The sequence below is a fragment of the Barbus barbus genome (assembly GCF_936440315.1).
Source record: "Barbus barbus genome assembly, chromosome: 35".
NCBI lineage: Eukaryota > Metazoa > Chordata > Actinopteri > Cypriniformes > Cyprinidae > Barbus > Barbus barbus.
In genome coordinates, this window is record NC_136763.1 from 580,001 (window position 1) to 594,281 (window position 14,281).

Consider the following 14,281-nt stretch of genomic DNA (forward strand, 5'->3'; position numbering starts at 1 on the left):
ACACAATTAGATAAAACCAATTTAGCTCGACCAATCACCAAGCAATGCTTCATTTAGTTCAGTCTGTGGAGGAGAAACATCACATTAGCAATTAAAGAAAAACACTGGAGGAAAAGGTTAAAGTGTCTGAATCAGTTTTGCTCCCAAATGTTACTGGTAGTCCACTGTATGAAGAAGTTTTGGGTATAATATGACACAGTTTATGCTCTCCTCACTTACAGAAATTAACTATAGTGTCCTGCAAAAAATATAAAATATATCTGGAGTCTGAATAATGTTTGGTTTGACTGTACATGCATCCATGATCCAGTGACCTTCACTCCTGGTTTTAACTTCTCGTTGTCTTCTGTGCTCTGTGCTTTGGGTTAATTACTGCTGGCAGGAGTCGTTAGCTCTGATTGCATTTGATGGCAGGGTCCCAAGCGCCTGAGAAGGTTGATGTGTAATGCATATGTCTGACCACAGGCGGAGGAGAAGATGAAGATGATGATGATGAAGATGATGATGATGATGATGTTCCTCACCGTCGCTCCGCTCGTGCAGGGGATCCCAGGGTTCCAGCTGCGTCTGGTGGGCGGCAGGAACAAGCTCGAGGGCCGGCTGGAGGTGCTGTATAACGGCGCGTGGGGAACCGTGTGTGATGACGAGGTCAACATCAATCTGGCTAACGTGGTGTGTCGCGAACTGGGCTTTTCCCGTGGACTCTCCTGGGCTCACAGCGCCAAGTTCGGCGAGGGCCGCGGTACGAATCTCTACTCAGTGTTCAGTGGGAAAAAACAGAGAAACATAAATTCACTTACAACCCTGTAAGTGTTGGGGAAGTTACTTTTAAAAGTAATTCATTACAATATTGCTTTACTCCCTAAAAAAGTAACTATTTACGTTACTTAGTTACTTTTTATGGAAAGTAATGTTACGTTACTTTTGCACTACTTTTGCGTTACGTTTTAAATATGAGCAGGGCTTGATTGTTTGCTTTTAATATAAGAAGTTCTAATTATAGCAAATATAAAAGCCCTTTCACAGCAACAAGTGTGATGAATAGACCTCAGGCTGAAGGAAGAGTAAATGCACGTCTGTACAGAACGCAGGAGAAGAAGCTTCAACACGCTTCAGCAATAAAACACAATGAAGCACAATTGTTAGTTTATCTAAAGTCATTTTTTCTTATTAGTATGATTGAACTGGATCATCAAAGGTCAGCAGCAAAGACATCGGTTAATAAAAAGGGATTAGATACATTTGTGTTGTTTAAAGTATTTAATTACTGCAGGTTTGCATCATATTCTGAGTTTGCATTTCACTGTTTTAATTCAGTTTGAGAAATACTAAATCATTTTTCCTTTGCAAGTGAGATTAATTAATACATGTTGACATTTAGTCTAGAATTTCTATCGTAATTTGCGAGTTATTTGCCAATTATTAATTGGAAAGATCATGTAAACTCAGGCTTAGATTTTCGAGTTGATATCTAACAATTGTGAGTTATTAATTGTGAGATGTAGCCTAAATTAAGAATTAAAACTTTTTACTCAGAATTTGAAGTTTATATCTAAAATTTGTGAGTCATTAATTCTGAGTCATTAATTCTGAAATGTAAATGCAGAATTCCAACTTTTTTCCTCAGAATTTTGAGTTTATACTGTATATATAACAATTGCGAGTTATTAATTGTGAGAAGCAATCGCATAATTCCAACTATTAATTGCAAGATGTAAAGTTATATATCCAAGTTGTTTCTCAGAATTTCGAGTTTATATCTAACAATTGCGAGTTATTAATTGCAAAATATTAATTGCGAGATGTAAACACAGAATTCCAACTAAACACAAGATGAAAACTCAGACTTAGAACTTTTTTCTTCGAATTTTGAGTATATACATAACAATTGCGAGTTATTTGTGAAATGTAAATCAGAATTCTGAGGAAAAAGGTCAGAATTGCGAGAAAAAGTCAAAATTCTAAATTTACATCTTACAATTGATGCAATCGTGACATAAAAACTCACAATTCCGAGAAAAAAAAAATCAAATTAAAACAAAAAGTCGCAAGTACCTTTATATATACACATACATATACATATACATATACACATACATACATACATATATATATATATATATATATATATATATTAGTGCCCTCCATAAGTATTGGAGCAGTAAAGACAAAATTGCTCTGTTGGCTGTGGAGTCAAGACATTTACAAATATGATTAAAAGATGAATATGAGACAAAACTGTAAATGATAAAAATCCACCAGTGGTTTTTTTAAATCCCTATTTTAAAATCCCCTTTCTCAAATCAGGCTGTTCTGAGATTCCTGTCAGAATGATGTAGTTCTTTACAGGCCCCTCCCACGAGAGTTGATTGACAGAACCGCCTTAGACCCGCCCTGAGAGAGCTGAGAGCTGTCCGCCAGTGCAGGGAAGACAAGATGTCTCAGATTAAGTGATTGAGCTGTTCTGTTGTTGGATGTAATAATGAATATAGCAGTCGTCATTTACTCCTGACATCTGAGCCACTGAAGACACAGAGGATTAACGTTACTTTCGTTTTGAAGTGAATGCACCGATCCCCGATCTGCATAAATGTGTCTATGTTCACACGGACTGAGAATAGAGCAGGTCAACAAGGCAGGCAGAGTTCGTTCGTAATCGATATAACAGTCCAGGTCGGCAACAGGAATTGAAACACGGGAATAACGCTCAGAAATGTCTGCATGGGCAAGAACAAGACTTCGCACTGAGAGAGGGGAAGGAATGGTTTATATATGCTGGTTGATGAGGAACACCTGTGCAGGTAATCAGTCTCAGGAACGGGGTGATATGGGGAATGGAGTCCGAATGATAATGTTAGTACTCAGGAGATGGTTCCCTCTGGTGGTGATCGGAGGGAGCCACAGAGGCTGAATTTGTGACAACGACATACAGCAGTAGAGTTACTCTGACAGGACACGGCACTTATTCGCGATCACAAAAGTACATTATTTGCACACAAGCCTTGCTGGTTAAATGTTTAATTCACGCGCTGGTCTGACGTGCGCTTTTTCTGAGCGCATACACCTGAAGCACGCGCACTAAAAAGCCTGTCTAACAGCTCCTGATTACTCAACTAACTTATTTTTTGCGCTAATACTGTCAAAACACACAAGGTTTACATACAGACTCAGTTGGTTATCTCTAAAATGAAAGTAAATGGTTAAGAGAGAAACAGATGCGTGCCTGTATATTAGATGCGTGCAGCTCTTAAAGGGACAGGACACTAAACATGCTGTCGACTGTCATTAAAGGGATAGTTCACCCTAAAATTTAATTTCTGTCATTATTTACTCACTCACATGTTGTCCCAAACCTCTATTAATTTCTTGTGCTGAACCCAAAATAAGATATTTTGAAGAATGAGGGTAACCAAACAGTTGCTGGTCCACATTGACTTTGATAGCAGGAAAGAACAATCCTATGGAAGTCACTGAGGACCAGCAACTGATTGGTTTTCCACCTTCTTCAAAATAGCATTTATAAATGTTCAGCAGAAGAAAGAAACTCATTCAGGCTTAAAACAACTTTTGAGTAAATGATGCTATAAAAATAAAACATTATGACAGAATTGACAGACAGATGACAGAATATTTATTTTTGGGGGAACTATTCATTTAACGTTGACAAAACAACAAAACGCAAAGAGAAAAATCACTCACTATTCTTGACTGAAAAACATTAATACAGTTGCTTTAGGAATCAGTCTATCTAGTGTTTTATTTTTATATTTGTTCATTCAATTTCATTGAATGCTCTGCTAAATACACCTATTGTACCTGAAAATAAAGCTCTGTTTGTGAGCCATACTCGGAATTTGTGCTCTGCATTACTTACACACACACACACACACACACACACACACACACACACACACACTCACACATACGAGTCCGACTCTCTAACCATTAGGCCACGACTTCCTTCCCCAAAAGGCTTTGTCTTTCTAGTTTGGCTGTAATGCTCAGACAACTTGTAAAAGCAAAATAGTAAAACCAACATGACAAAGAATCATGATAATGAATCGTGATATTTCATAAAAAAAATCGTGATATGATATTTTTTCCATATCGCCCACCCCTACACTACCATTGAGAAATTTTAACCAAAGTATGTTATAGACTTTTAATTAAGACCCTAAAGAATCATATCAACTTGTGGAAAATGGGCATCTGATGACCGCTTTAAATAATGTGACTGTCCTCTTCATCTGACGTCATCAGTCACTCTTATTGATCAACTACCATTATTTTAACACACTGTCCCCATCAGGGGTGCGTTGCACAAAAGCAAGTATGGTCGCAAGTTCCGTCGTTGCCAGTAGAGTTCAATGGGACTAACGACCTTAGTTAGCTAACGATGGTTTTGGGAAAAACACCATCTGATCAGTTCATCATGCGAATCCCTCTCCTTGAATGTGTTTTTCACTCATAAAGGCGTTCTGCGAGTCGAACCGGGGTGCGTTTCCCGTACCACGACGGACCTTGCTGACTAACCACAGTAGTATGATGCATTGTTCTGGAAACTAACTAACTAGTAATGACGACTTGTTAATGACATCATTTCCCAGCAAATTTCCCCTCCCATCAGCACTGTTTTGGAATTGCACTCTCACGTTAATTTGCCCTGTTTAGTAAAACTGGCCCCATGTGTCTTACTCACAAGAAAATAAGCTTCTAACCACATCTCAAGAGCTGTAGTTCCAACCACGTAAGTTTGCAATGCTGATTGCTTGATTGCTTGATTGTTGACTCTCTGTTTGCTCATGTAGCTCCATCACCTCAGTGCTTGAGTAGAAATGGTTCTGGTGTGTTTAGGTCCGATCTGGCTGGATAACGTCTTGTGTTCGGGCAGCGAGAGCTCTCTGTCGGAGTGCCGCTCGAACGGCTGGGGTGTGAGCGACTGCACTCACTCTGAAGATCTGGGGGTCATCTGCAGCCCGGATCGACCCAACCAGGGTCACGTCCCCCGTTACCAAGAACCTCCTTCACCTCAGACCTCCAACCTGGTCTCGAGCGCTCCTCAGCGCGGGCACGAGATCGCGTTTCACCGCGGCCGCGGCCCGTCATCTCCGCAGCTCAACGCCCATCGCATCCAGCTGCGCAGGAACGGGTACGAGAGCACCGTCACCGGCCTGCCGCGGGGCCACCAGATCCCGGACTTCCCGCGCAGCAGAGCCTCCTACAGACGAGCGCAGGACGTGACGCCCGCTCAGACCACCAGACACCCCGAGAGACCAGCACCAGCGCCTGAGCCGGTCTACAGCCCCGAGCCGGTCTATCCCAGCGTGGAGCACAGTAACAGGATGGATCTGGACTTCACCGACACAGACGAGCAGGTCAGGGTCTCTAATGCTCATCAAAGCTGAATAAAATGGTGACATATTATTATAATTTAAGGAGTGGGTTTTTTTCTCTAGGCTTGATTGTGTGTATTGGGTGCAGTCTGCTTCGTTTAAAAAAAAACCCACACACATTATTTTTCACATAATTGACCTTTATTCCACACCGCTCTGTCCCTTCTCCTTTCAAATTTCCTGGTTTTATGAAGCCACTCCCTCAGAAATACACAATGGGCTCCGATTGGTCAGCTGGCCCAGTGTGTTGTGATTGGTTAAACCGTCTGGTACAGTCCAGAAACGCCACGCCCCTCAGCTCAGCACATGTGCTCTGGTTGTATTGTAAACAATGGCGTTGTCAATATTGCTTATCAATTGAGACCCAGAGAATATTAGTGAAGAGGATCGTGCAGAACCTGTGCAAGCACGGCTGTTACAGGACGCTTCAGAATGGTGTGTTTTTTTTGTTTGTTGTTGTCTCATACTTTTAGATACGCTGTTATTTAGATAATTTTATATCAGTATCTGCTCTACTGTTATAAACATCTCATTGGTTTACATCACAAGCAGCAGAATTTCATCAGAAATATTAGCATCTGCAGCAAATTCATATTTCTGCTCAGTTTGAGTCTCTGAATAAAATCAAGCTGTTTTTTTCTTTCATGTTCTCACTGTATCAGACTATATGAGCCATAAAAGCCTGACGGATCAAATATGATACTCAACAATAAACACATATTTTATCTAAAGGTTCAATAAACGCTTCCATTTGAAACGATAGATTTTGTCTGGTTTCATATGTCATGTTTGTCCATGTCTCTCTCAGTCGTCTGGCTCGGTCCGGCTGGACGAGGTGCGTCTCCGACCCGTTCTGACCGCCACTCGGAGCGCTGCCATGCTAACGGAGGGCGTGGTGGAAGTGAGGCATGCTGGGAAATGGAGGCAGGTGTGTAGTCTGGGCTGGGATCTGAGCAGCAGTCGTGTGGTGTGTGGCATGCTGGGATTCCCGTCAGCAGAGCAGCACGACACACGCGTGTACCGGTGAGTATGTGTTCATGATTTACATTCTAGAAGATCCAACTTGATGGTTTAAGTGTTTAACCAACTGAACTACCAGCCGATGCCATTTTGGACCAGCAATAAACCAGCTCCCATGGTGTACTAACTAGGGTTATTATAATTAACTAAAACTGAAACTGAAACTTAAATTAAAACCATTAAAAAAAATTGTTGGTAAATAAAATAAAATATAAAAAACATTGATTTCAAAAGTCTCAGAACACTAGAGAAAATGTAATACACGTTTAACTAATTATACGCGAGTGAAAGCTGGAGTGGAACATAAAATGTGAGAATGTCTCAGTGTTTGGTGTCTTTCGGGCATCACTGGAACCAGGGATATCATAGTTAACTAAAAAAAAATCATTACATTAGTTAAAAAAAATTATAAATAAATACTAAATGTTATAAATAAAGAACAAAATTACTAAAACTCTTACTAAAGTTAAAATAAGAACAGAAATGATCAAATAAAAATCTAATTCAAAATAGCAAAAACTATAAAAGTATATTAATTATACTAAAATTACACGGCCAGTAACACTACTTAAATTAAAACAAAAATAAAAGAAATGGTTAGTAAATAAAATATAAAAACTTTTGTTTTTAGCTAGTTTCTCATTTAAAATAACTAAACTAAATAAAATAATAATTAAAAAATTAAATTGGTAATATTGTCAAAAGCTGTAAAAGTATATGAATGATGCTGAAATGACACTAGTTTGATCATCTGGAGGACTTGTGTTTGTGCTGCTCATCTGACTGGAGAAAATCAGCCTTTCATCCGGAGAAATCTTCCACAGACTGTGTGTTTAGTGTCAGATTGAGCTTCAGCAGCATGTGTCCTCCTCTAATCGCACGTAATTACATGCTTCCAGTGGAAAACCATCCGTCTGTCTCTCAGTCTCTGACTGGTTCTATATGTGTCAGGTGTCTGTTCTCCCGCTGCACTTCCTCTTCCTGTGGGGAGAAACGCTTGTGTAAGACGTTCAGTCGACCGCATGAGCCGTAAATAAGAGCGCAGCCGCACGGAGACAGGCTTCCTCTGTCTTTACAGGAACCGCTGGCTCTTTTTATGGAGTGACTGGCCTGTCGGGACGTCCTGCTCGAGTTTCTGTCTGATAAACTTTCTCCTTCTTCATCAGAGCGTGTGCGCTTCCTTCAGCTCTCACTTCTGTTTCCTGCTGAAATCAGCCGCTTCTTTCATCTCGTTGTGTTCAATCATAACAGGACAGGAGGATCGTGACCTGATCTGCCCTGATAATTAACTGACTGAGACTGATTAAACCAGTTATAGTCACCATCTTCATCAGCAGAGACGAGCTGAACGGACCCAAAGACCTTCAGTCACCATATGCCAAAAAAACATTACAAATCTATCTTTAAACATAATATACAAATAGTGGCTAAATACATGTATTTGCTGAAGTGTTTCAAAATATAATTATGTAAATATATTTTCTACCAGTATATTGTTTTTAGATCTTTTTTTGTAGATAAATTTTTTATATATATATATATATAAAATATACTTTCAAAAATATACAACAAATTGCCAAAATATATATATATATATATATATAGTAAATATATTACATACATAAATACATTCACATATGTCACATTCACAGAAAAACATGGTCTATAACACGTGAATATGTAACACACTTGAAAATAAATCAGCAATAATTCATATTTCAAAAATATATTTCATTGAGCTTCACTGTTTACAACATATATTTAGCATCTATTTAAAATATATAGTGGCCTCAAATATATATATATATTTGCCAAATGGGATCTAAGGGGCCGTTCATACAAAATGTGTTTTTGCCTTAAAAAAAAAAAAAATAATAAAATGTGGCAGGAGAATGGAGCAAAAACACAAGGTGTATAGACACGTCTTTAACATATTTTAACTTGAACACTCGAATGTGTGAAATTCTGCAAAAGTCTCGAGATCTGAGAACAACTTTAAGCAAAGGTTCTATTGACGTTACTGGAAGAGCGTTTGTTCATAATTTTAAGAGACTGTACGTCCACCACCTGGTCACACATGCCTTTGAATCTGTTTTGCAGTAATCCGTTGTTCCACAAGGTGGCAGCACTGTCCCGGGCCGCTGTTCACAGCAGAAAACGAAACGAAAGAGACGGAACAACAACAAAATATGCATTCGACAGTACGCATACGCTGATGTACAAGTATAAAAATAAAGTATACTTTGGGCTTTAGTTGGGAAAGTAGTGCAGTGGAAAAACATGTTCTGTTAGAGTGGCCCTTTAGGAGCCGTTCACAGCTACTTTTCCATTGTTTTTCTATGTAAACATGTCAAGTTAAAAGAATTTCAACTTCTATACGCAGCTCATCAATGTCAGTTCCAAAACAGTGGACCAATCAGAAGAGCCCGGAGGCGGGGCAAGTCTTTGTTTACAGTAGCAAGTTGGCATGGCAACTGTTTTATTTGATGTCAAACGTTTCTTTAAACTGTTTCTGTGCACTGCGTCTCACGTTTTAGATGCAAAGAACGGCCCCTTATTCTGCTCCCTGCGGCACTGAGAGAAACTTTAATAAGAAAAACCACAGTTTTAATGAGCAGTATTTATGTGGTCTGGAATAGATTTAATAGTTTTGACCTTTAGTTCACTCTCACTTCACTTCACTTCACATTACTTGGCTTTATATCAGTTTCAGAGCAGATACGATGCAAGTGCTGCTCTTGTTTTCCAGTGAAATCTCCACAGATTCTTAAACTGAGATGCATTTACTGCAGAAACAAAAGGACAAAAGGAAGTGAATTTTTGACTAAAACAAGAACAAATATCTGTTTTTGCTTTGAATTGTTTATGTTCCTGACCCATGGCTGATATTTGTTCTTTAAGTGTGAAGTTTCTCTACATCTGTAGTGAGTGTGTGCTGATGAACAGGACAGAGCGTGTGTATTGTTCTGTGAGGAGCTGTAATGACGGGCTTGAGTCTCTCAGGCTGCTGGTGCCTATATTAAACTCCAGCCGCAGGGAGATTCTGTGTTCCTGCGAGTGATTTTTAATAGTGGGTTTCACTCAGCTGTTGCAGGACTCCACCCGTTTCAGCTCGTTTCTGTCTGTTGTTTCGTTTAAACTCTTTTCATTGTGAGAGAAAGCACCTTGGAAGAAACTCACCAGTTTGATTAAATGTGTTTCTAGAGCAGTTCACTGATGTTATTTTATGGATTCAATCTTATTGTCAGATCTTTATATTTAAATATCATAATTAGTTTGACACAGATCCACTAAACACACAGAATAGCCACTTATCTTCTCTAAAGAGGGACTTTGATACAGTAGAAGCTTTGGTTTTGTTGAAGAAAAAAAGTGTGATCATACCCTTACGGCAAAAAAATAAATAAATTCAAATACATTTTTAAATATATTTCAAAGTATGGACAAAAATATATTTGCAAAAATAAGTTTCAAAACCAATATATTTTTTTAATATATATTTTACGAAACATTTTTAAATATATTTTGCCCTCCATATATTTCAATCCCCCCCAAAAAAGTAAAAAAAATCACATTTGAAGTAAAAAAGAAAAAGAAAAAGTTGTCTAGAACATATGTGAATATATGACACATTTGAATAGAAATAACTAATGAATAAAGCCCAAATGGAAGCTATTGTAAGATTGGATCTTAACTGTTTGAAAGGTATATTTAGCATATATTTGCATGTATATTGTTTGCTGTATGTAGTGAATGTGTATAGGAGTGTGTGTGTGTGTTGCTGTGATCGCAGACAGGCGTGTGATCTACTCAGACTGATTGTCTCGTGTGTTTTCTGCATGTTTCATGTCTGTTCTTGACTGACGATGTGGTCGTCGCTCATTAATGCTTCTTCTGATCTTCTCTTGATGAGTCTGTGGCTCCAGGCTGCTCTCAGGTCATGTGACTGCTCTCAGCCAATCACAGCCCTGCATGGATCTCTGTTGATGTGGCAAACAAGTGGTTTCCTAAAGTCCTGCCAACTAGAGCAGACCACCAGCGCTCAGACAGACTATATAGAGATATATATATCTGCTTCTGAATGATGAACACACTACTCTCATCGTTTCCAAACACACAATGCTATCATGCACTTTATGTGTTAGTTTGTTGTGTTTCCATGCGACACAGAGAGCTCTGTGTGTTTTAGCAGGTGCTTGTGGGTATTTTTAACTGCTGCTTTAATTCAGTGAGTCGTTAGGACAGTCGTTTCATGATGTATTTCTGTAGGCCCAAACCCAGAAACGAGCTGCATTTTAGCTCTTCCGGCTCCATCGTCCTGAATCAATGCATTTTTGATGGGCTTTTTGGTTAAATGCCTAATATAATGTCTGTGATTAATTCTCATGTCATTTTATTCATGATTATTCGTGATTTTCTTTTTCTTGAAAATGCTAGTTAATGTTTTCTCACTGGACCATTCACACAGCTTCACAAAACAAGGCTGATTATTTTTGTACTTTTTTGGCCACACTTGTGGTGTTTCCAGTCAAAAATGATTGGCCTACAAACAAATTGTTTATAAATGTCTTGTTCTCTCCTTAAATATGAAGAGATCAGACAACAGATGAGTTCATACAAATTTAACAAAATGCTTATGGATGTAATTATAATATGAGTCAGACACTGAAGTGAGGTGCTGTTTATGTCTCTTCTGAGGAAGATTCATTCATTGTTTTATACACAGAGAGATTTTGATCAGATTTATTAATGTTCCTCCGAGCTCTTATTCAGGGTTGATCTAGATGAGAACATGGAAACTAAGTTCTGTGAATCCTCAAGCAGTGAAACTGCATCTCTATATTCATCCTATCCTATATTTCATCCTCTATATTCATCTATAATTCATCTCCTCTTAAGGTGAAAAAAGCTGAACCATGGTAACCATAAATTAACCATAGTTTTGCTACACTATTTGTAGTATAATACTTTTACTATAATAAAACCATGGTTAATTTTCTTAAGGGATTTGTATTTGTGTATACTTTCTTTTTTCTTTGTTTTGTTTTTATAACTGTATAAATGGTTTGATGTTTCGTACTGTTTAATGAAAAAGAAATCAGAGAAATTATTCACGATCCGCACGCCGAAGTTCTGATCTGAATCAAATGATTCGTGAACAAACTCCGAAGATCTGATCTGAATCAAATGATTCGTGAACAAACTCCGAAGATCTGATCTGAATCAAATGATTCGCAAACCTGCTCCGAAGATCTGATCTGAATCAAATGATTCGCAAACCTGCTCCGAAGATCTGATCTGAATCAAATGATTTGCAAACACACTCCGAAGATCTGATCTGAATCAAATGATTCGCAAACACACTCCGAAGATCTGATCTGAATCAAATGATTCGCAAACACACTCCGAAGTTCTGATCTGAATCAAATGATTCGTGAACACGCTCCGAAGATCTGATCTGAATCAAATGATTCGCAAACCTGCTCCGAAGATCTGATCTGAATCAAATGATTTGCAAACACACTCCGAAGATCTGATCTGAATCAAATGATTCGCAAACACACTCCGAAGTTCTGATCTGAATCAAATGATTCGTGAACACGCTCCAAAGATCTGATCTGAATCAAATGATTCAAGATACACCTAGTTCCGATCAAATGATTTACGAAGCAACTCTGAAGTCCCAATATAAATCAAATGATTCGCAATACACAATTTGAAGTCCTGAACTAAATCAAATTATTTGCGATCCGATTGGAGCGCTTCGAAAATGGTGTAAATGGTTGAACTGATTCTGAGTTTTGAAAAGCTCCATTTCACCCATCATGATTATATGTTCTTCCAGGTCTTCCAGCCAATTCTATTAAACCTCTACAATTAATCCAAAATGCCGCTGCAAGATTAATCTTTAATGAGCCGAAAAGAACGCACGTCATGCCTCTGTTCATCAATCTGCACTGGCTACCAATAGCTGCTCGCATTAAATTCAAGGCATTAATGTTTGCCTACAGAACCACCACTGGCTCTGCACCCCTTTACCTAAATTCTTTACTTCAGACTTATGTGCCTCTAGAAGCTTGCGTTCTTCAAGTGAACAACGAATTATTGTACCATCCCAAAGACACAGAAAAACACTTTCAAGGACTTTTTCATGAACTGTTCCCATCTGGTGGAATGACCTGCCCAACTCAATCCGAGCAGCCGAATCCTTACCCATCTTCAAGAAACGGATAAAAACTCATCCGTTCCATCTTTACTTGACCCTCTAACTCTAGCACTATCTATTCTAATTGTATTTTATCTATGTCTTTTAATTAAAAAATAACAATAATAATAATAATTATCTGTACTGCGTTAGGCTAACCAAGACTTGTTATAGCACTTGCACGTTGTTGCTCTTTTGTTGGTTTTGATTGCTTCTTATGTCCTCATTTGTAAGTCGCTTTGGATAAAAGCGTCTGCTAAATAAATAAATAAATAAATAAATGTTCCTACTCTGCTCATCTATTACACGTGAATCCTGGAAAGCATGCAGTTTTCTAGTATATTTCTTTAACTTCTCAGGTAATATCAGTAGTGTGATCTATTTCAGATGCAGCTGATATTACAACAACAGTGTTACACATATATTTAATAGTTTTGATCAAAAATATTGCTAGGGACAATTTAGTAATCACTGGATATTGATACGAACATGCCTTAGCGTACATACTCAATTCTGTGCCCTTAAGACATAAAATAGGCCTACATCAGTAATATCCGCTTGTGATTTTTAAAGCCTTTACTTGCTATCAAGTGTCTAATGGGACTGCAGAGGTTATTAGGGACATCAAACATCATCAGACCAAACAGATAAACTCATTTACTCACTACTAGTCACTTTGTGTTTATAATCGTGCTCCACTTGCAAGATATTCTAGTTTTCATGTTTAAACTCATATTGTACATAAATATTGAAAGAGTGTTGCAGACGTTGAAGTCATGCGATTGTGATGTAGATGTATTTAAGCTTCAAAAGTTGTGTTAATTTGTGAAGATTATTATAATGGACAAAAATATAAGAATGTTGGTCACAGAGCTTATTTTCTGCCACAATCCAGAAGCCATTGGAAAAATCCTGTTGGGTTTCCTCTGTGCAACTACAAAAATACATCATCACCGCAGCCTCTATTAGACGTCAGTCCTCTCTCCTAAACCCCGCCCCCCGTAGACATGTCAGCCAATCCGATGTCAGCTCTCCTCTATGCAATTACATGTATGCATTTGACAAGTGACTTACACTGAATTCAGGTACACATTTACTTTTATCAGTGCTTGCTTTCCCTGGGAATCAAACTTACAACCTTGGTGTTGCGAGCGCCGTCCTTTCCTCTCTAAACTACAGGAAAGCTCATGAAACATGAACGCTCATGTTTTTGTGCTGTTTTTGAGTCTCGTTCTGTCTGTTAGGGGTTTTTCACCGATTCTCAGATGCTGCTGTGTTTCAGATTTTCTAGACCAGAATACACCCGGGCCTCGTTTCGCTGTGTTTTCATGCACGTCCTCCGCAGGAGCTGGGATATATGGACGGGAAACACAAGCATGAGTGGTTTTGGCTCAGCTTTGAGAACATGGAGATCTGTTTGTGAACGTCTGTTGACCACAAACCCAGCAGAACGTCCCAGAGTGTTTCGATAGACGCCCGCTGAGTTTATTTACCATCTACTGCTCGCTGACGATGCTATACACACACATATATATATATCTATCTATATATATACAGTCATGGCCCCCTTGGTAAATATGAGCAAAGAAGGCTGTAAAAATAAATCTGCATTGTTTATCCTATTGATCTTTCATTAAAAAAATTCCCATAAATCTAACCTTTC

At 38.5% G+C, this 14,281-nt stretch overlaps 1 protein-coding gene across 1 annotated transcript in view; it reads left to right on the forward strand.

Annotated features, from left to right (window-relative positions):
* LOC306855244 (lysyl oxidase homolog 4-like) overlaps nt 1-14,281 on the forward strand; it is a 31,219-nt gene that overhangs the window by 1,571 nt on the left and 15,367 nt on the right. Inside the window, exons 2-4 of the mRNA XM_079393784.1 lie at nt 466-742; nt 4,855-5,375; nt 6,202-6,416. Coding sequence (XP_079249910.1) covers nt 478-742; nt 4,855-5,375; nt 6,202-6,416 — 1,001 coding nt within the window. The 5' untranslated portion in view covers nt 466-477. The remainder of the gene's footprint in view (nt 1-465; nt 743-4,854; nt 5,376-6,201; nt 6,417-14,281) is intronic.